This window comes from Microcaecilia unicolor, chromosome 4 (genome assembly GCF_901765095.1).
Source record: "Microcaecilia unicolor chromosome 4, aMicUni1.1, whole genome shotgun sequence".
Classification (NCBI taxonomy): Eukaryota; Metazoa; Chordata; class Amphibia; order Gymnophiona; family Siphonopidae; genus Microcaecilia; species Microcaecilia unicolor.
In genome coordinates this window covers 223,091,853-223,113,290 of record NC_044034.1, presented here as the reverse complement: position 1 = coordinate 223,113,290, position 21,438 = coordinate 223,091,853, and the positions used below count along the sequence as shown (strand labels likewise).

Here is a 21,438-nt window from a genome sequence, read left to right as displayed (position 1 = left end):
CGTCCCTGCAACAAGCAGTTGAGGATGTCCAAAATGTGGATGCTTCTGTGAGAAGGACATCCATGCTTCTGACAACCCCTTTATTTAGTTGGATTTTGGATCACAAGTAGCAGCAGTGGGATTTGAACCAGCCACTGCTGGATTGCAAGACCACTACTCTAACCACTAGGCCACTCCTCCACTCCATTCCATCCCACTCCCTTAAAATTTGGCCGTCCCTGTGGGGGGGGGGGGGGGGGCAGTCCAGGACATCCAAAATGTTTGAAAGAAGGACGTCCAGGCCTTCACTATGCCTCCACTGACACACACACACCTCCCACCCCAGGGACCTGCATACTGCTGCGATGGACCTGAGTATGATATTTGAGGCTGGCAACAAAAGTTTTTAAATCCCCGATTCCCTCCAGTGGTCATCTGGTCAGTTCGGCACCTTTTTGAGGCTTGGTTGTAAAAAAAAATGGACCAAGTAAGGTCGCCCAAGTGCTCGTCAGGGACGCCCTTCTTTTTTCCATTATTGCTCGAGGACACCCATCTTTTAGGCACGCCCCAGTCCCGCCTTCGCTATGCCTCCGACACGCCCCCGGGAACTTTGGTCGTCCCCACGACGGGAAGCAGTTAGGGACACCGAAAATGGGCTTTCAATTATGCCGATTTGGGCGACCCTGAGAGAAGGATGCCCATCTCCCGATTTGTGTCGAAATTTAGGCGCCTTTCTCTTTCGAAAATAAGCCTGCTAGTGTTCCTGAACTTACTTAAACTACAATTGCAAAAGGAATGAGCTAAATCCAAACTAACTGATCAGGTCCTTTTCTAAATAACACCAGAACTGAGTACACCCCAACCTGGACATCTCACTTTTGATATCTATTTTTGGTTTATAATGGGGCTCATCGTGTGTCTAAAATCATGAAGCATTATGTTGCCAGTGCTATACTACCTCAGCAGCGTGGCTCCCAGGCCCTTGTATAGCCCCGCCACGCCCTTGGTCCGTAGCAACTCCCGGGAGATCTGAATTGCTGTGGGGCGTGATGGTGCTGCAGAACTTGCCACCGGGCTGGGCCCAGAGTTGGCAGGCGTGTTCACCACTGTCTGTGATGCCATCAGATTCTTCTGGGCCGCTGCAAGAAATTGGAAGGTAGGCAAGATATAAAAGTAATCAGTCAGAGCACAGCACAGTGATACTAGTACATAGTACATGTAAAATTCAGCCACTCGGTGATATTCTGCAGCATGCTTATATGAGAAACTCACACGCTAATACTGTCAGAACTGGATAATAGTCAAGCTCTTGGGCCTCACACAGAACTCCCAGAACCTTTTGTGTGTCTTGGTTAGAATGTAAGCTCTGTGAAGTAGGGACTCTCTTAAATAGTTTGTATAGTGCAGTGTATGTCTTGTAGTGCCACATAAAGGAGCTCTAATAATATTCTGCTCCATATGCATATAATAACCCCTCACATACCGACATACTCTATGACTGGCCAGGTTCTGACTCTTCCCCCAGAACACTCCCAAAATAGCCAGTTTTCTCATTTTTAGCTGCAATAACCGGTTAATTAGCGGTTAATTAGCCCTGAATAAACGATTTAACCAGTCAGTGGCCGTTTCTAGCCAGTTAAATCGCTTTGAATATCGACCTGCTGAATTTTCAGAAGGTGTTTAACAGTCATTTATGAAAGACTTGAGAAAATTAAAAATTTATAGGACATAAGGCAATGTCCTATTGTGAATTGGGAACTGGGTGAAAGACAGGAAGCAGACACTCATTAGGACTAAAGGATTCGTTTTTTAATGGAGAAGACAAAGTAGTGCACTGCTCCAGGATACTGGGACCAGTGCTTTTAACATATTTATAATTGATTTAGCAAAGAGAGGGGCGAGTGAGGTGATAATTCTGCAGATGTCAAAATTATTCAAATTTGTTAAACCACTTATGGATTGTGAAGTGTTGCAAGAGAACCTGGTGAAACTCAGGGACTCGGTGTCTAACTAGCAGATGAAATTTAATATGGATTAGTGAAAAATGATGCATATAGTAAAAAATAATCCAAATTGCCAGCACATGATGCTGGATTCCACATTAGGAGCCACAATCCAAGAAAAGGATCTTGGAGTCACTGTGGAAAATACATTGACATTTTTGCCTCAGTTTATGCAACAGTAACAGAAACAAATAGAATGCTAGAAATTATTCAGAAAGGGATAGAGAATAAAACAGAGAATATTATAATGCCACTGTAATGATATATGATTCAGCTGTACCTTAAGTAGAGTGCGCAGGTGTGGCCACCCCATCCATGGCCGGCCCAAGGCAAAATGCCACCTGAGGCAGAGCTAGGATCCCGCAGCCACTGCCTGAGGCGGAGCCAGGATGCTACCCTCCTGGGCCAAGATGCTTCCTCCCTGCCACTGTCACCCAGCATCTCCCCTTCATTGTGTTACCCAGCAGCAGCAGCAGCAGCAATTCCCATACGCTGCCCTGCCACTGGCACCCACCTCTTCCTTTTACTGCAGCTGCCTGAACCTCTGACGAAACAGAAAGTTACATCAGAGAGGTATCCGCAGTAAAGGGAAGAGGCGGGTGCCGGCAGCAGGGCCGTGTATGGAAATCGCTGCTGCTGATGGGTAACACCGGGGAGATGCCACCGCTGCCGGGAAACGCTGAGGAGATGCCGCTTCTGAACAGTGCCACCTGAGGCCCCTACCTCAGGTGGCCTAATGGTCGGGCCGCCCCTGACCATTAGGCCACCTGAAAAAACATATACTGACCGATATTCAGCCGGCGACGATCAGTGGTTTCTAAAGTGCTGTCGCCAGCTAGATTGGCACGGAATATTCAGTGCCGGGCCATGTCAGGGCAGCAGCACTGAATATCTGGGGATAATTTACACTGCCCTGGCAGCTGGAGCATATGTGGTTTCCATCCGATATTCAGCTGGGACCCGTATAAGAAAGCTATGGAAGAGGATTGGGAGGGCTTTTAAACTCAAAAATAGTTATGCAAATTCCAGCTGATATTCAATTTAATGCTGCAGTATACATACAGTGGTGGAAATAAGTATTTGATCCCTTGCTGATTTTGTAAGTTTGCCCACTGACAAAGACATGAGCAGCCCATAATTGAAGGGTAGGTTATTGGTAACAGTGAGAGATAGCACATCACAAATTAAATCCGGAAAATCACATTGTGGAAAGTATATGAATTTATTTGCATTCTGCAGAGGGAAATAAGTATTTAATCCCTCTGGCAAACAAGACCTAATACTTGGTGGCAAAACCCTTGTTGGCAAGCACAGCGGTCAGACGTCTTCTGTAGTTGATGATGAGGTTTGCACACATGTCAGGAGGAATTTTGGTCCACTCCTCTTTGCAGATCATCTCTAAATCATTAAGAGTTCTGGGCTGTCGCTTGGCAACTCGCAGCTTCAGCTCCCTCCATAAGTTTTCAATGGGATTAAGGTCTGGTGACTGGCTAGGCCACTCCATGACCCTAATGTGCTTCTTCCTAAGCCACTCCTTTGTTGCCTTGGCTGTATGTTTTGGGTCATTGTCGTGCTGGAAGACCCAGCCACGACCCATTTTTAAGGCCCTGGCGGAGGGAAGGAGGTTGTCACTCAGAATTGTACGGTACATGGCCCCATCCATTCTCCCATTGATGCGGTGAAGTAGTCCTGTGCCCTTAGCAGAGAAACACCCCCAAAACATAACATTTCCACCTCCATGCTTGACAGTGGGGACGGTGTTCTTTGGGTCATAGGCAGCATTTCTCTTCCTCCAAACACGGCGAGTTGAGTTCATGCCAAAGAGCTCAATTTTTGTCTCATCTGACCACAGCACCTTCTCCCAATCACTCTCGGCATCATCCAGGTGTTCACTGGCAAACTTCAGACGGGCCGTCACATGTGCCTTCCGGAGCAGGGGGACCTTGCGGGCACTGCAGGATTGCAATCCGTTATGTCGTAATGTGTTACCAATGGTTTTCGTGGTGACAGTGGTCCCAGCTGCCTTGAGATCATTGACAAGTTCCCCCCTTGTAGTTGTAGGCTGATTTCTAACCTTCCTCATGATCAAGGATACCCCACGAGGTGAGATTTTGCGTGGAGCCCCAGATCTTTGTCGATTGACAGTCATTTTGTACTTCTTCCATTTTCTTACTATGGCACCAACAGTTGTCTCCTTCTCGCCCAGCGTCTTACTGATGGTTTTGTAGCCCATTCCAGCCTTGTGCAGGTGTATGATCTTGTCCCTGACATCCTTAGACAGCTCCTTGCTCTTGGCCATTTTGTAGAGGTTAGAGTCTGACTGATTCACTGAGTCTGTGGACAGGTGTCTTTCATACAGGTGACCATTGCCGACAGCTGTCTGTCATGCAGGTAACGAGTTGATTTGGAGCATCTACCTGGTCTGTAGGGGCCAGATCTCTTACTGGTTGGTGGGGGATCAAATACTTATTTCCCTCTGCAGAATGCAAATAAATTCATATACTTTCCACAATGTGATTTTCCGGATTTAATTTGTGATGTGCTATCTCTCACTGTTACCAATAACCTACCCTTCAATTATGGGCTGCTCATGTCTTTGTCAGTGGGCAAACTTACAAAATCAGCAAGGGATCAAATACTTATTTCCCCCACTGTAGCTAAACGGATGAATTTAGGACAACTAGGACAGCTTTTGAGCTAAATTCACCCGCCTAGCTATGCAGGTGCTGGCACTGAATATTGCTGGCACCCACATAACCCCTGGCTCCTCACCAATACCGTCCCCAGTGCTGCCCCTAACCTGCCTACATTTTTGATGGGCGGTCTGTGGAGATATTCAGTGACACTGTCAGGTAAATTGCCACTTAGGCGGCAATAAATGATTTAAGTGGGCAGAAGAGACTCCTGCCCTCTTAAATTGCTTTGAATATTGGCCTGGAGAGGGTTCAATTTGCCATCTCCAAGCATACTTCATGGATTGCATTTTTACTTTTATTTGGTCATTTTAGTATTGTTATGCTGTTAACAAAACTGTACATTTTATATAAAGAAAGATGTACCAGCTGTACACTGCTTTGGGTGAATTTCTTTATAAAGGTGGTTAATAAATCCCAATAAATAAATAAAAATATAGTAAACTGGAAAACATAGAGAAGGGCAACCAAAATGATAAAGGGGATGGACTGTTTGAAGAAAGGCTAAACAGGTTAGGGCTCTTTAGCTTTCAGAAGAGATGGCTGAGAGGAGATATAATAACATCTATAAATCCATGATTGAGTTAAATGGGTAATTAGAAAATGATTATTTACCCCTTCAAATAGTACTAAAACTAGGGGACACCTCATGAAACTAACAGGTAGCATATTAAAATAAGTCAAGTGTCTTTTCACTCAAAGCACAGTTAAGCTATGGAATTATTCATGAAATGTAGTCAAGGCAGTTAGTATATCTTGGTTTAAAAAAGAGTTTAGAAATGGTCTGGATGAAAAGTCCATAAACCATTATTAGCAATGTAGATTTGAGAAGCACTACTTATCTTTGTGTATGAGCAATAAGGAATGGATCTGCTTCTTGGGATCCCACCAGGCACTTGCAACTCACCCTGGCCACTGTCAGAGACAGGATGCTGGGTTTGGACCTTGAGTCTGAGACTCTGACTCCACACCAACCCCACTCCTGGGAATGCCTTATGTATATAAACTGAACCAGCAAAGGGAGTAGACAAACCTAAACTAATCTTACAAAAATAGGAGATCACATAGACTTTTCAATTTGCTTTATGACGCCTTCTATCTGGTGGAACTATTGTTAGTAATATGTAATTTATCTTTAAAATCAAGCATGGTACTGGAAGATTGGAGGGCAGCCCGTGTAACGCCGATATTTAAAAAAGGTTCCAGAGGGGATCCGGGAAATTATAGACCGGTGAGCCTGACGTCGGTGCCGGGCAAAATGGTAGAGACTATTATAAAGAACAAAATTACAGAGCATATTCAAAAGCATAGATTAATGAGACAAAGCCAACATGGATTTAATGAAGGGAAATGTTGCCTCATCAATCTATTACATTTCTTTGAAGGGGTGAACAAACATGTGGACAAAGGCCAGGTTGATATTGTGTATCTGGATTTTCAAAAGGCATTTGACAAAGTACCTCATGAAAGACTCTAGAAGAAATTGGATAGTCATGGGATAGGAGGTAGTGTCCTATTGTGGATTAAAAACTGGTTAAAGGATAGAAAACAGAGAGTAGGGTTAAATGGTCAGTATTCTCAATGGAGAAGTGTAGATAGTGGGGTTCCTCAGGGGTCTGTGCTGGGACCGCTGCTTTTTAACATATTTATAAATGATCTAGAGATGGGAGTAACTAGTGAGGTAATTAAATTTGCTGACGACACAAAGTTATTCAAAGAGGAACCCGAACTATAGCTATGTAATGCAAGGTTCGTTAGGAGTCACTGACCAAGAAAGGGATCTTGGTGTTGTTGTTATAAATGCTTTTTGAATACCCCCAAGCATGGAAATGTGATTCCACCAGGTAAGTTACCCACTGTACAAGGTCCATTTCACAGGAATTGCTAGACAGAAGGGGGGTTGGTATAGCAAATCCCAAGGCCTTGAAAATAGGAGATCTAATACACCGCAAACACTAAACCCACAAAATTTGGAAAGATCCTGTTTATGTTGGACCTTTTCGAATTGAGGCCTTGTCAGCCACAGCAGCAAAGTTACAGGACCATACTTCCTGGGTCCATTTGAAAGACATTCGAGTGTTCCACAGTTCTGACTCAGCTGACAACCAGCCTCCTGTACAGACATCTTTGCCGCATGCAGCCTCCAACCTGAAACAACAGTGCCTGGAGCCACAGACTCTTAAGTTTACTATTTGGGGACTATTGTTTGTGAGCTGTGCCAGAGCCGGTGGTGGGAAGCGGGACTGGTGGTTGGGAGGCGGGGATAGTGCTGGACAGACTTGTACGGTCTGTGCCAGAGCCGGGGTTGGGAGGCAGGGCTGGGGAGGTGAGGATAGTGCTGGGCAGACTTATACAGTCTGTGCCTGTGCCAGAGCCGGTGGTTGGGAGGTGGGGCTGGTGGTTGGGAGGCGGGGATAGTGCGGGGCAGACTTATACGGTCTGTGCCCTGAAGAGCATAGGTACAAATCAAAGTAGGGTATACACAAAAAGCAGCAAATATGAGTTATCTTGTTGGGCAGACTGGATGGACCATGCAGGTCTTTTTCTGCCGTCATCTACTATGTTGCTATGTTACTATGTTAGCATGGCTGTGCTCGCGCTAGTATTAATACTGCTAGAAACACATTGTATTATCTTTTGTTAAGTTTTCACACTGTATTATTTATAGTTAATTTTTCTTTTTGTTTATGATTAGGGACTCACTGTTATAGGATTTATTATTAACCTTCACCTTCCTATTAGCCATAATATTACTGTTATTAGAAAGGAACTGTATTATTTTTTATTAGCATAACCATTAATATGTATACCATCTATTGGCTTTCCATTATTTTTAGTTTTACTTCTATCCACACACATGTTTTTAATCCCCAGGACTTTTTTGGCAATCATAACTTAGATTCCCAAGACGTGGATAGGTACTACGCTCTGGGAAGATATCCGGTCAAGACCACAATATAGTTAAATTTAACTGATGAGATAGTCACATTACAATTGGATGTTTGTAAGATAGCCAATTGTGGATCTTTAGATTGGCAACGATAGTATTGTGAATATCATGTTTATTTGTGTACTTATATTGAAATAAGTCATCATGCATCCCCTTGTTTTAATTGGGCTAATGTATGGTGGTATACTGGACCCAACCATCCTACAGAAAAACACCAATTGGCTTGGAATAATCCCTTACGTCATAATATACCTCAAATTTCAGAAGCAACGATTCCTATTAAGCATCTCAACGTAACCAGCCTTAAGGAAACTTTTGTTCTTGAGACTGGTTTCGGTGAAGTTAATGTGTGGCTAGATTGGATTCGGTATACCATCTGGAGTTTAAACGTATCTGATTGTTATGTTTGTTCTTCTTCTCGCCCTGAGCCTCAGGCAGTCCCTTTTGCCTTAAATGTTGTAAATGATTATAATGGAACCATGTGCATGTTAAAACTGCTTCAAGGTTCCAGTAAAACTATTGAACCACACTGCCTTTCCCTCAGTCTACTGTTCCCCGATTTACGCAAGGGAGTGAAAACACCCCCGGTATTCAGACCACCAGTTCCTAGGACAATTTTTGAGACTTGTCTAACCCGAGAAAAAGTCCTGAATCCTTATTCAATTGGTAACTTTTCACTGTGTAACTCTACCTTAACCTCTACCAATGACCTTGACTTTTCTGACTTTTCCCGTCCTCGGGCAGACATATGGTGATATTGTGGAACCAAAACTTTATACTCAACGCTGCCCACCAATTGGCAGGGCAAATGTGATCTAGTTCAATTAGTGATTCCACTTACCATAGCAACCCAATCAGTTGATAATCTGGTTCTTTCTAGAAAGAAGCGAGAAATCTCTGGTTCCTTTGATGATAGAATTTATATTGATTCTATAGGTGTACCAAGGGGGGTGCCAGATGAATTCAAGGCCCACAACCAAATTGCTGCAGGTTTTGAATCCTCTTTGTTTTGGTGGTCCACTATTAACAAAAATGTTGATTGAATTAATTATATTTATTATAATCAGCAACATTTTATTAATTAACTATTTAAGAAAGAACCTATAGGACATGAATATGTTCGATATGAAAGACTACATATTAACGCAGAGGTTTAAAATATTGAAGATAATGTTTAAATTTCTTGTGATTTCTTTTATTCTGCATCATTATCCTCCTCTAGGATTATTCAGATGGGGAGGCATTGTAAGTAACATAAGGCCCAGGGAAGGTTAAAAAAGGGCAATATATATCTCACTATAACCACCTTGTCTTGTTACACATAACCCAATACCTGCCATATATAGCCTATACAGTTGGCATGAATTGTGACTCACACCTACTCCCTAACCTTAACAATGTGACTAAGATTTAGACACCTATGCAGGAAACTGAAATCGCCCTTTAGTGCTCATGAGGTCGTATGCCATGATGGGTCAGCCAGGAACAGGATTCTCATCCTGCTAAGGGAATCTGAGTGGTCTGCAACCTAAGCCAGCCTGAGGCTGGAGCACTAACACAGAATATGTAGACTATGTTAATGAAATAAAGGCAAATTTTTTGATACCTTTAGGGGGCAAGCGGGCCTGGGAAGGAGACTAGCGTAAACAGCAGAAGAATGTTGTTTTAACAGCTTAAGGGAACCAGATGTTGGAAATCAGATAATAATCTGATAGAAGGAGTTTGCAGAAAAAGAATCATGTAAATCATTGTTTGAAACAAATGATATAAACTGCCGTCTCAGAAGAATATTTCGGAGATGCAGACAGAAAAACATCTTGTTATGTAACTGTGTTGATCTCTCATGAGAAACTATAATTGTATCTTTATTTGGTAAGTGAATAAAAGGACTTTCTCATATGCCCTTAGCACTGGTATCTTTTACCCCTCCCAGTTGAGAATGGCTGGTTCATGCTAATTTGGGAAGGGATACAAGCAGCCTAAAAACATTCTGGGTCCATTGGCAGTGGCAGGCCTGGTTAAGAATGAGTGTAAGATGTGAGCCACTTCCAGGCCCTGTGCTCATTCCTAATCAGTCTGGTTGCCACCATCAGACCCAAAATGAGCATGGCCACACAGAAAATAAGATGGAGAGGGCCAGGCCTCTCATCAGCCCTATCTCATAAAGTTTCACTGGCTCTTCCACCCTCTCAGTGGGCCTTGGTGGTGGGGTTGCCTGCAGCAGTTGTAGAATAACAAGGTGGGCTGATTTTTGTGGTTGGAAGTAGAATCATTGAATCGCTGTACGAGAAGTAAAGAGGTACTGTAGAACTGAAAGGGCTGGGAGGGTCACTACTATGCATAAGAGGATGCTGGTATTGATCCATGCTGAAAGTGCAAGGACTGGAGCAGGTTGATCACTGGGTACTGCAGGCCTCTGATATATCAGCAGTCTGCCTTCTTCTCCTCTGCTCTTCCCTAATGCCTCCTGGTTCAGAGCAGAGAGGACTAACACCATTTTAAAAATTAAAACTTATAAATTATAAAAGCATTTGCATCTTGCTGAGCTTATGGACTTTCTGCATGGCTAGGAAGATGTGAGGTGTGGGGGATACTGTACCTATGCGACCCGCATCCTGCAGCTGGATCTTCAGCATTTCCATTGGTGTGGTTACAATAACCTGGCAGGTCCCTGCCCCACAGCCTGCCAACATCTCCTTCATCAAGGTCAGCTTCTTTCTGCCAAAAGACACCACAGTGTGAGACATGTAGATACAGTATGAGCCATAGGGGCATAGTCTGATATACAGGGAACAATCTGAGGTGTAGTTAGCCTTCAGGAGCTATCCTGCAGCTCACTGTTGGCTGCAAAGTCTCTTTGATCCCCATCTGAAAGAAGTTACTGCATACCATCTCACTTATCTCTACCCTGCCCTTTGAAGGATGTGGCCATTACAGCATCAAGCTGAGAAACAGGAAAAACAGGGCTCAAATCCCACTGGCCCCACTTGTGATTTTGGGCAAGTCACTCTCCCCTCCATTGCCTCAGGTACACATTTAGATTGTAAACCCTCAGGGGACATGAAAAATATCTACTGTACCTGAATGCAACTTGTCCTGAGTGACTATAGAAAAGGAGTGACAAATCCCCTTCCCTGCTCCCCACCCATAGCATTCAATCATGGTATACACCCTGTCCTGTCTGGTGCCATTTACAGACTAAAGCCAATCTTGTTCTTGCTTCATTGGTGCCAAAATTCAAAATGACACCTGCTGACCTTCCAGGATTTTCTGTCCTGCACAAAATGTACCCTGGGAGGATAATTCTACAACAGGACACCTAGGATAAGAGGGTAAGTTGGAACTTATTTCAAACCTATTTTATAAAGAAAGATGGGCACCTACTTTTCTTGCTTGAATATTAGCACAAGGGGCAGAAAACATGATCACTTACATCAGCCCTATAGTTGGTGTAAATGCCCACAGTAAGATGTTAGCCTGAATGTGTGTAAATTATAGAATACTATAATTTACACACATATTTGCACACTCTGTCTATATGCAAACCCACACTGTCAACATATGTGCCATGCAATCATGATGCATATTTGTGAACTAGTTAATATTCTAGAAGAGATCATTTATCTGTGCAAGTGGCCACTTATGTGCATAAATAGAATACCACCATGGGAAGGATTGACAGTGATGAAGGGGGTTTGGGGGGAATAAGGGAAATAGAATCCCACCATTTATGCATGTTCTCCCATGGGTGTTTTCGAAGAAGTAGTGTCCATGGAAAAACAAATGAATTTACACAATCATTTATAGACCACCTAAACTAAAAGCTCAAAGTGGATTACAATAAAATAGTGAGTAAAATAAAACAGAACTATAACCTGAAAGTCCATCTGGCTAAATTCAATAAAATGAAATGCAATGAGAAATGAATAAAAATAAAAATATAGCAAAATAACAGGGTCAACTAAAACATATAACAACAAAAACAACAGATCACACAATCATTGCCCAATTAATACAGATAAGACAGAAATATTTTATTTATTTGTTACATTTGTATCCAAGGTAACAAAAAACTTTGGGAGCAACTCCACTAGATTATATGAAATAACAGTCTACAAAAATAGCGGGTGATAATCATGAGTTGTGAGATAATCATGATGTTGCTGTGTGCTGATGGCTTAGCACAAGGCTTCTAAGGGGAGCTTCATTGTACAAGTTTACTGCCCTTATGCAGTCAGCACTGAGAATGCAAATTACTGCTGTGTTACAAATGTGAGTGCTGTCAGAAAAATCACTGCACACTGCGGCAGTAATCTGCAGCTCATTGCTAAAACTGTCCCCCTTCCTGATTGGCTCGGGCACTGACAGAAAGGGAAACAATCTTTTTAAAAGCCAGCAGATAAGCATCCTCTGTCTTTCTCCTCCCCACCCCAACCTCCTGCCTCCCTCTTTCTGATAGAAAAATATAAATCCCTGGTAATCTAGTGTACCCCTCCCTTCCACAACCCCCCTAGACCTCCCACAACCCCCCTAGACCTCCCACAACCCTTCTCACCCAGGGCCAGTCTTAGCAATTGCAGGGCCCTGTGCAGACCTGTTCCCCCCACCCTACCTAGCCCCACCCCACCCCACCTAGCCCTGCCCCTTGTTGACAAGATGTGTTTTAAATATTTTTTTTATTTCAAATAATGACAAATCAAGCAAAACGTGTACAGAAAAACTAATTCAAATATGCACAATGCTATCATAGGAAACCTTTGGGTTTAGAAAGCAAAACCATGTGCATGTAAGGACTGGATAAATGAATTAAAACAAATCCCCTTAATATGTAATACTTGGTAGCAATAATGAAACAGTGATTGAATATTCACATAGCAAGCAGTCTGAGCCAACAGATTTATTTTCCACAGAACATAATTAACTTTGTATGAACTTGGTTGCTAATATACTGAACTGGACAATGTTGGCACATTTAGACTGACTCTGGACAGTTCTGCATGAAGGAAACCCTTCCCTCACTAATCAATACCTTCTCTGTGAAATAGTAATAGTAATAAAAAGGCAAGTACATTTTTATAATATACCACTGCATTCCACAAAGCAAAAGGAGCAAGTTCCCACATGCCATCTTTTATTTCTTTTGATGTAGGCACAGGAAATAAAAAAGATTTTAAATGCTCCCAGGTTTCAATCTAATTCATGTTTAATGTGGGATAAAATGCCATAAATAAGTACATAAATAAATGGATAGAAACTCTGATTGTTGAGAACCTTATTCTCATAGCATGATGTCTGTTTAGTGGCCCTTTACCAGGAGAAATAAAAATCTCTGCATGAATATAATAATACTAGGGTGTCCCTTCAATCAGCCCCTCCAAATGACACAGATATTACCTTGATTTCTTTTACAGTATCCTTCCCTCCACGTCCCTTTAACCAGCCCCTCCAAATGACACAGATATTATTACCTTGATTTTTTTTTTACAGTACCCTATCCTCCCCTTCCCTCCTGAGTCCTATGACCTATCCCAGACCTCCTTTCCACTCCCTCAAGCAGCAGAGTGCCCTCCTGACACATACCTGAAGCTGCCCTAGTGGTCTAGCGGAATCTTCAGGGCAGGAAAGATCCCCAATCTTTCCTGCCCACTGCCAGCGCTGACTCTCTCACTGCTGCATCTTCTTTAAAATGGCTGCCGAGACTTCCAACGGTGAAAGTTTCGGCAGTCATTTTAAAAGAGCAATGCAGCAACAGGGGGGTCATCCTTTCCTGCCCTGAAGATTCCGCTAGATCACCAGGGTGGCTTTGAGTATGTGGTGGGAGGCACCCTGCAGCTCGGGGGAGGGGAAGCAAGGAGTCAGATCGCAACAATGGCGGGGAGCGGGAGGGAGCGCCACGGGGCCCCTAGAGGTGTGGGACCCTGTGTGACCGCACCTGTCGCCCCTGCCTAAGACTGGCCCTATCCCCACTCACCCACCTGAAAAGGCAGGAGCAATGTCCACTCACTCCTGAATCCAGCAACACTGTCTTTCAAAATGGTGTTGCCTGACCCCTAGCAATGTGTCCTAACACACTGCTAGGGGTCTTTCTACCGAATAAGGTAATAATCATTTTATTTGATAGGCGATGCATCAGAATGCCCCATTAGGAGTCAGTTTACCACATTTCCTTCACTTTGTCGTATATCAGCTTCTAAGTATTTCACTACCTCTCACGCTCAAGTTACATTTAAAGCATTCATTTATAATATCATCTGTTTTGATAACACTACCCCAAAGGCTTCTGACTTATATACATTCACTTTTAAGCCTATGACAACTATATTTCTAAATCTCCTTGCTAAGCACTGGCAGAGGTTGGGCAATGGTAAACAGCCCCTTTATATGTTCCTGATACCTAATGGTCTCTGCAAAAGGCTCCATACAGGTCGCAAACAGCAGGGGTGACAATGGGCATCCCTGCCTAGTACCTCTACCCTGCTCAAAGCTTTCTGAATATACAGTATTGATTTTTGTTCTCACCTGGATTCTTCTATAAAGGGCTTTCAACTACCGCAAAAATAATTCTCAAATCCACATTTTCCTCAGGACTTGAACACAAAGTCCCAATGGATTGTCGAGGGGTTTCACTGCATCAACCAGTGAGGGTCATTCCTCTCCTTTAGCAAGGTTCAAGGTTCTATTTTATATGATATATACCACCTATATGATGAATAGCGTCTAAGTGGTTTACATTGTTTTTAAAAAAAATTTTAAGAACTGGGGGGAAAAGAGGGTGTAGCCCACAGTGTCTCTTTCACAAATCATTTCACCAGCATCACAGCTGGTGATAATCACAGCCTTCTGCATCAGTCTTACTACCCATCATATCATTCTCATCACTCAAAATTCCTTGTGCTTTACTTCTGTGAACATCTCTTACACCTGGGCAGCACATATTGAATCAGTCATGTCACATGTCACGGTGTTGTCGTCTCACTCACCCATCTTTCGAGAACATGTGCCGGAAGAAGTCATTGGCTGCAAGCTTGATGGCTTTCTCTGGAGTCACCAAGGTCAGGTTTACAGCAGCTCCTGTGAGATAGGGCAGGATATTAGTGAACTCACCAGTGAAACTAGCAGAACACACTGAGGGTAATTTTGTACCAGAGCAAGAAGGTGTCTACTTAAGCACTATTTTTTAATGGCACATACAGTATGATTGCCTATGTACTACTAGCATTAGCAGCAGATACCATGCCTACATTGCATGTGCAGACACTTGCACCAGTATTTTACAAAAGGCACTGATGAATGCATATCCTTAAACAAGTAAAAGGAGGCTGACGAATACATGTGTATTTTGACAGCATGTACATTGGGAGCAGGCCCAGTTTTAGACATGATGGGGCCCAGGGCAGAAATTAAGGACAGGGCCCCTGATCCCCCTGGTCTCCCCACCTATATTGCTAGTACGCAGTCCGGGCATGTCTTACTCTTCTCCCCACCACAGTCCATCTCCCTCCCTTCCCCTCACTTTGCAGTCTTCTTTAAAATTTTTATTTCCCTTCTCAGAGGGGCCTCGGCTTGGCAGCCATCCTCACAAGCTGCCTCCGGCTGTCCTGAAGCTTTCCCTCTCTGCCATTATCCATCCAGCTGGAAACAGGAAATTGCATCAGAGGGGGTGGATCGTGGCACAGAGGGAAAGCTTTGGGGCAGCTGGAGGTAGCTTGTTAGAATGGCTGCTGTGCCAGGGCCCCTCTGAGAAGGGAAATAAACTTTTAAAGAAGACTTGGAAGGAGGAAATGGACTGTGGTGGGGAGAAGGGGAAGAGATGTTTGGATCGCGGGACCCCCCCCCCCCACCCGGAGCTGTGGGGCCCAGAGCAGCTGTCCTGCTTGCCCCCCCCCCCCCCACCACCAATGCCAGCCCAGATCAGGATCATCCATTTCAAGAACCACACGTGCAAAAGATGAGTGAGTGGCACCACTTGGTAGAAGTCAAATCACAAACAGGAAAAAACCTCTATGTCAGGGAAGCCAAACAGGAGAAAGTAGAGGCTGATCAAAGGATGGATCCAACTCAGGAGATGTAATCAAAGTATACTTTATTTATGCACATATGCAGGGACACAACTTGGTCCATGTTTTGGCGTATCACAACACCTGCATCAGGGGTCAAATCAAACAATTCTTAAGAAACAGAAATATTCAAATATGGGAAAGTATAAAAACAGATGAAACATTTAGATATATCAATTGAACTTTCCAGTAAATCATGTTATTTTTAGATAACACTCACTGACACAAATTTTACAACCCATCATGTTTCCATGCTATTCATCACCATCAAAATAGAACATTGCATGCTATAACCATTACTACTACTACTATTTAGCATTTCTATAGCGCTACTCATTAGATTGGTTCTATTTATTGTCTTGACTAGTCTCTGTTTTTGGTTCCACACAATATCTGACAGTTTCTCACATATATCCATATGTATCTCATACATTCATTTCTCTTACAATATCAGTTACATATATTTATATAATCCTTGTAGATTTTATTCATATTACTTATTATTTCTACATGTCTTCGGTTTTATTTCTTTTTATCATGTATTTAATTTATATTGTAACAGTTTTTTTTTACTTTTGGTTCACATGCAATTGATATATCTAAATGTTTAATCTGTTTTTATACTTTCACATATTTGAATATTTCTGTTTCTTTAGAATTGTTTAATTTGACCCCTGATGCAGGCGTTGTGATACGCCGAAACACAGACCGTGTCGGGTCCTTGCATATGTGCATCAATAAAATATACTTTGATTGCATCTCCTGAGTTGGATCCATCCTTTGATCAGCCTCTGCTTTCTCCTGTTTGACCACTTGGTAGCATCCACATATAAATGCTGGAAATTATACATGGAGGTGCTGATTTTTGCTGGTTCCACGCATTAAGTGCCGACATCTATTTGTATAAGAGTCATATATATAACACTTTTACATGTACCTGCAGTCAATTAAGGAGCAAAGCCCAGAAAGATAACATTTTACTATTTCAAAGGGAATAAAATACCAGAGAGCTAAGCACAATTTCTCCTTCAATCACTTGTTTCAAACCCTGGCCAAAAAAAGCACTTTGCAGAAGCTTGTGCATGCTTCAGAAGTAATACAAAATTTGACAGGAAAATTATTTCTGCAAAAATAATACCCTACTTATGACAAATATGAGCCAATTCTTATCCCAATCAACCCCGGGTGGATTAGAAAGGCAAAATGGAGTCCATAGAAAAATTCAAACTTTCATTTAAAAGGACCAATCAGGGCCTCTGAGAGGGGGGGGGGGGGGGGGAGAAGGGGGCAAGATTCCCCGGGCCTGGCGTCCAAGTGGGGCCTAGAGCCAGAATGTTCTGCTCCCTCGGTCTGTCTCTCTCCTGCTCCTGTGTGTCGGGACCCAGGTGATTGTGTTAATGTGATAACCCGGGTCCCGGCACACAGGAGCAGGAGAATGACAGACTGAAGGAGGAACAGATGCAGGTAGCTAAGGGGGGATGGGGCAGCCCGAGTGGGGGGAGGGGGCAGCGGCGGCCGAAGTGGAGGGGCGGTTGCGGTAGTGGTGGCCCTACCCTTGACCCGGCTCTGACTCTCGGCGGCCCTCGAACCAATCAGTTTACAGTCACATGGAGAGAAGCACGAATCAAATCAAATAGAGTCATTCAATAGCCTTGGGGTAAATAGTCTGTAACTTGTGTATTCAAAATTGCTCCCGGTATATCAAAGTCCTAATGCAATTTCCCCATCAACAAACTCCTACGGTACATAAAAAGATAAAATAACAGCACAACTAATACCTAAAAAACATAAAAATATGGAGGTCAATGTTCAAAGCACTTTAACCGGCCGGAAACGGCTCCTGGTCAGTTAAATCACTTGGTCAGGGCTATCCACTGATAATTCTGGTTAGTTCCCCTGAATATCACCACAGACCACTAAACTGAAAGACAACTATTTTGTGGACAGTTTGAGGTGGAAATGGCACTTATTGTCAGACTTCTGAGTTCTTGTACCAGTAGAGCGCTGCTGAACCCGGTACTCAGGGGTCGGGAAGCATAAACCTTCAGCACAATGCCAAAAAACCGTGAAGGTGCTAGAAAAGCACAGGCAAGAGAACGCAGAATCCACAAAGTACACTTTTCCCCGTGACTGTGTACTTTGTGGATTCAGCGTTCTGTCACCTGTGCTTTTCTAGCACCATCATGGTTTTTTGCCGTTGTGCTGAAGGTTTATGCTTCCCGACCCCTGAGGAAGGCTTGTTGCTGAAACACAGACCATGTTGGGTCCCAGTAAACTTGTTTTGAAGCTCTTACTCTCCTGTTTGGGCTGGTCATTTGCATTTGTTTTACTTCCACCCTTGGTCTGCTGGGCTATATCCAGCAACTAGCATTGAATAACCAGGTTTATTTTGGCTGCTAAAAACTTAACCGGCTATGTCAATATTCAGCACTAACTGTTTAACTTTTTAGCGGTCAAACGTTGGCCTGCTATTTAAGTGGCTTATTTCAACCATTCAACATATTGAATATCCGTGCCTAACCGATTATGTAGTGTGATATAGCCGGTTAGTGGCTAGTCAGTAACTGGGATATTCAGCGGGAAATAACCAGTTACTTCCTGCTGAATATCCACGATTAGGCACTTAAACGCTATTTAACCGGTCAGGAGCCATTCCTGGACTGTTAAATTTTTTTGAATGTAATGGGAATGTAATGAAGAAACAAAATTTAAATCTCCTCAGTGAGCAAATTTTTTGAAGTAAGATTGCTTTAGTCAGTTCTCTGTAATGATTTGTAGACGAGTTTCTACTGGTAAACTACTCCACACAGTTGTTCTGCTAAGTGTTGATCACTGGAACTATAACACTTCAAGTCATCTACGAACAGTAGTGTGATGTTACCTGTGAAACATTGGCAGTTTACAATTACGGCTAAATCCAAGAAGTTGATAAGAAGAATCAATGGGGTTGTGACACAAATTCTCCCTGAAATATTCCTCGCTGGATCTTGATGTTTGGAATGACAAACTGTCCATCTTCATACTTCAGATGGAGCATGGTTTGCCCCATTTTCATGGTGAACTTAATGTACCCAATCATTCCAGAGTTTATTATGTACATTTCAAGGCAATTTATTATCCAGGTGGGATTATATGAAAGAGCTATACTGAGGTTTTTCCCTTTCTTACCACTGACCATAATGGCTTTATTCAGCATTAACTGGTCTTTGGTTCCATTGCTTCCCTCTTTTGTACTTCTACTGGCACTCTATTGCCAAGATGTTATTGGAAAGGCTCCCCTAATTTCAGTAATAGCTCTCATGATTTGGAACAAGCTTCCAGCACATAGTAAGCTGAAGACAATGTCAGTTGACTTTATGGAAGAAAGTCAAGACATAGCTTTTTCCATTCACTGGCCCATAGCTGATGGTTCAAGAAAGTCTCTTTCTGTCAAGGCCAATGTCTCTAAATGACAGTAAAAAACCTCCCTCCTCCAGGAAATGTGGAGTAGGATCTCAGTCTCTCAAATTTACAGTTAATGCTCGCTGTAGTACTTGCACTGGGCCAAAGAGAACTTCCTTTTATATTATGTCTAGGTGAAGTATTAAGGTGTGCTTGGAAACTGTTTACAATCATGCCTGTGGCACCCATTACAATAGAAGGTATCTTTACCTTTATGCCGTTCGATACAACTTTCTCTTCTAGAACTGCTGCTTATGCCTGTGACCAGAAGCAGCAGACACACATGTATATTTAAGTCTGTTCTGCGGTAAATACACATGTAATGCACGTATGCCTTGCAAATGCAAAGTACCTATAGGAACCCCATTGAGAACATTTCTTAAGAATACCTACTTTATACATATTCAAAAGTATATCGCAAGTACCTTTATGTATACCTTTATGTGCATATATGGCAGTGAACTTTGCATAGCTCACTTTCTATGTGTTCATCTAGGTTTTACAAATAGAAAGCCTTTTAAAGATTGCTCTCTCTGATTTCCTATTTTGTGAACAGCAGTACGGTACAGTCTTGATTATCCGACCTTCGCTAATCTGACCATCCAACATATCCAACAGACTCCCCCCCTGGTGATGTCATCACATTTATTTCTATTAAAGATTTTTGTTTTAGAACAATTTTTGAAAATTGGGAACTCTATGCTTTTATGCATTGTTTGAGGGGTTTCTGTAGTGTTTTCCATATTATCTGATTTTTCACTTATCTGACAATGGGTCAGTCTCGTTTAAGTCAGATAATCGAGAATGTACTATATATCAAGTATTTGGAAATAAAATAAAGCCATACAATTAATAAATGCAATCACCAGGTGGCAGTACAGCACAAAATGTGCAAATAGAAGCTCAAGAGTCTGACAATATTACAGAGATCTGTACTTTTCATGCTTCTGTTTCTTGCAACTCAGTTGAAACCAGGCTGGGATATGGCATAACACCTTAAATCTCACTACTTGGGGATTTCCCCCCTATTTTCTATCCCTCTTCTCTCCCATAAATATACTGTAGTTGAGTCATTACAGTAACTATCTTGGACTGGAAGACATTTAGCCTGCTCCTTCAGAACCAAACAACCATAAGCTTCAACTCAAACATCTAGGCATCACTCCATACAATGACCATAATTTCCACCACCGTTTAAGCTGTGAATCTGTTTTCACATCATCCTCATCCCCAGGCCCAGTAGGCCCCAAGGAAGGAAAGTCCTAACCCAGGGAACAAACTGGGATCCTTCTGCATAACAGTGCATATCACTTATCATCTCAGTCACCAAACTGGCTAAGGTTAGCAAAATATCATTCAGACATATCTGCAAATTTAGAGGGGGAGGGGCTTTCCTACTGACACACAAGATCTCTGGTTTACGGCATTCAGGCTTAGTTTTTTTTTACCACATAAAACACAAGAAAAGCCATGTCACCGTGTCCAAAGGAGTGGAGGAGTGAGTTAGAGGCATATGCTGAAACGGAGGACGTTTACAGCAGAACCCAAATCAGCGGAACTACTCCTAAACACCTAAGAGAAATCAACTTGGAGTTTTTGGCTCCCGTGGAGGTTACATTGAATATCATCTGGAAGGCACTTCGGGACCTAACAGTGGCAGTAAATAATTTTGTTTCAGATATAATTTTATTAGAGAGTTACATGGACAATTTAACTGAACCCTTTGAGAGTAAAAAATTAATATAACAAATGATTCCACACGAGCAAGAAGTGGTTATGATTTTGAAAATGATAATAGACCAGAAACATTGAATAATAAAATGAATATTATTATAGATGATTAATATCAAGAATATTGTTTTTCCCAGAGTTCCGGGTATGACTCCTAAAGTTTTCCTCAGAAATACTTCCTCAATTATTACTTTAAAAGGAGTGAAGCCTGTGAAAACTGGGATTACTTTAATCAGTGGGATTTGAATTAGAGACTTAAGTACATGTATTGTTAAATAACTTCTGTTTTTTTAAAAGAGAAAGGACGTAATCAGATGTATTATTTCTAACTAATATTGGACAATAAGTATGTTTTCAATGAAATGATTTGACTATACACCGTATTGGCCTTGAAGAAGCCAACCAGATGATCAATGTGGAATAATGAATTACATAAGTAATATATGGGGATAATCAGGTTAATACCACGTTTTTTTTTTCTGTTTACTGTTTAATTGATCTCCTTGTCTTGTTTCACTCTCCCTATTTAGTGGTCTAAGGAAGAGAATAGAATTACCTAACTGAAATAATTCCTATATATTACT

The 21,438-nt window shown here is 42.3% G+C and overlaps 1 protein-coding gene across 5 annotated transcripts in view; it reads right to left on the bottom strand.

Annotated features, from left to right (window-relative positions):
* Positions 1 to 21,438, bottom strand: part of SLC25A22 (solute carrier family 25 member 22) — a 195,730-nt gene that overhangs the window by 16,588 nt on the left and 157,704 nt on the right. For all 5 annotated transcript variants that reach the window (XM_030201269.1, XM_030201271.1, XM_030201272.1 and 2 more), the window contains 3 exons: positions 14,606 to 14,696; positions 10,225 to 10,343; positions 938 to 1,118 (listed from right to left, as the gene is read on the bottom strand). In XM_030201269.1, coding sequence (XP_030057129.1) covers positions 938 to 1,118; positions 10,225 to 10,343; positions 14,606 to 14,696 — 391 coding nt within the window. The remainder of the gene's footprint in view (positions 1 to 937; positions 1,119 to 10,224; positions 10,344 to 14,605; positions 14,697 to 21,438) is intronic.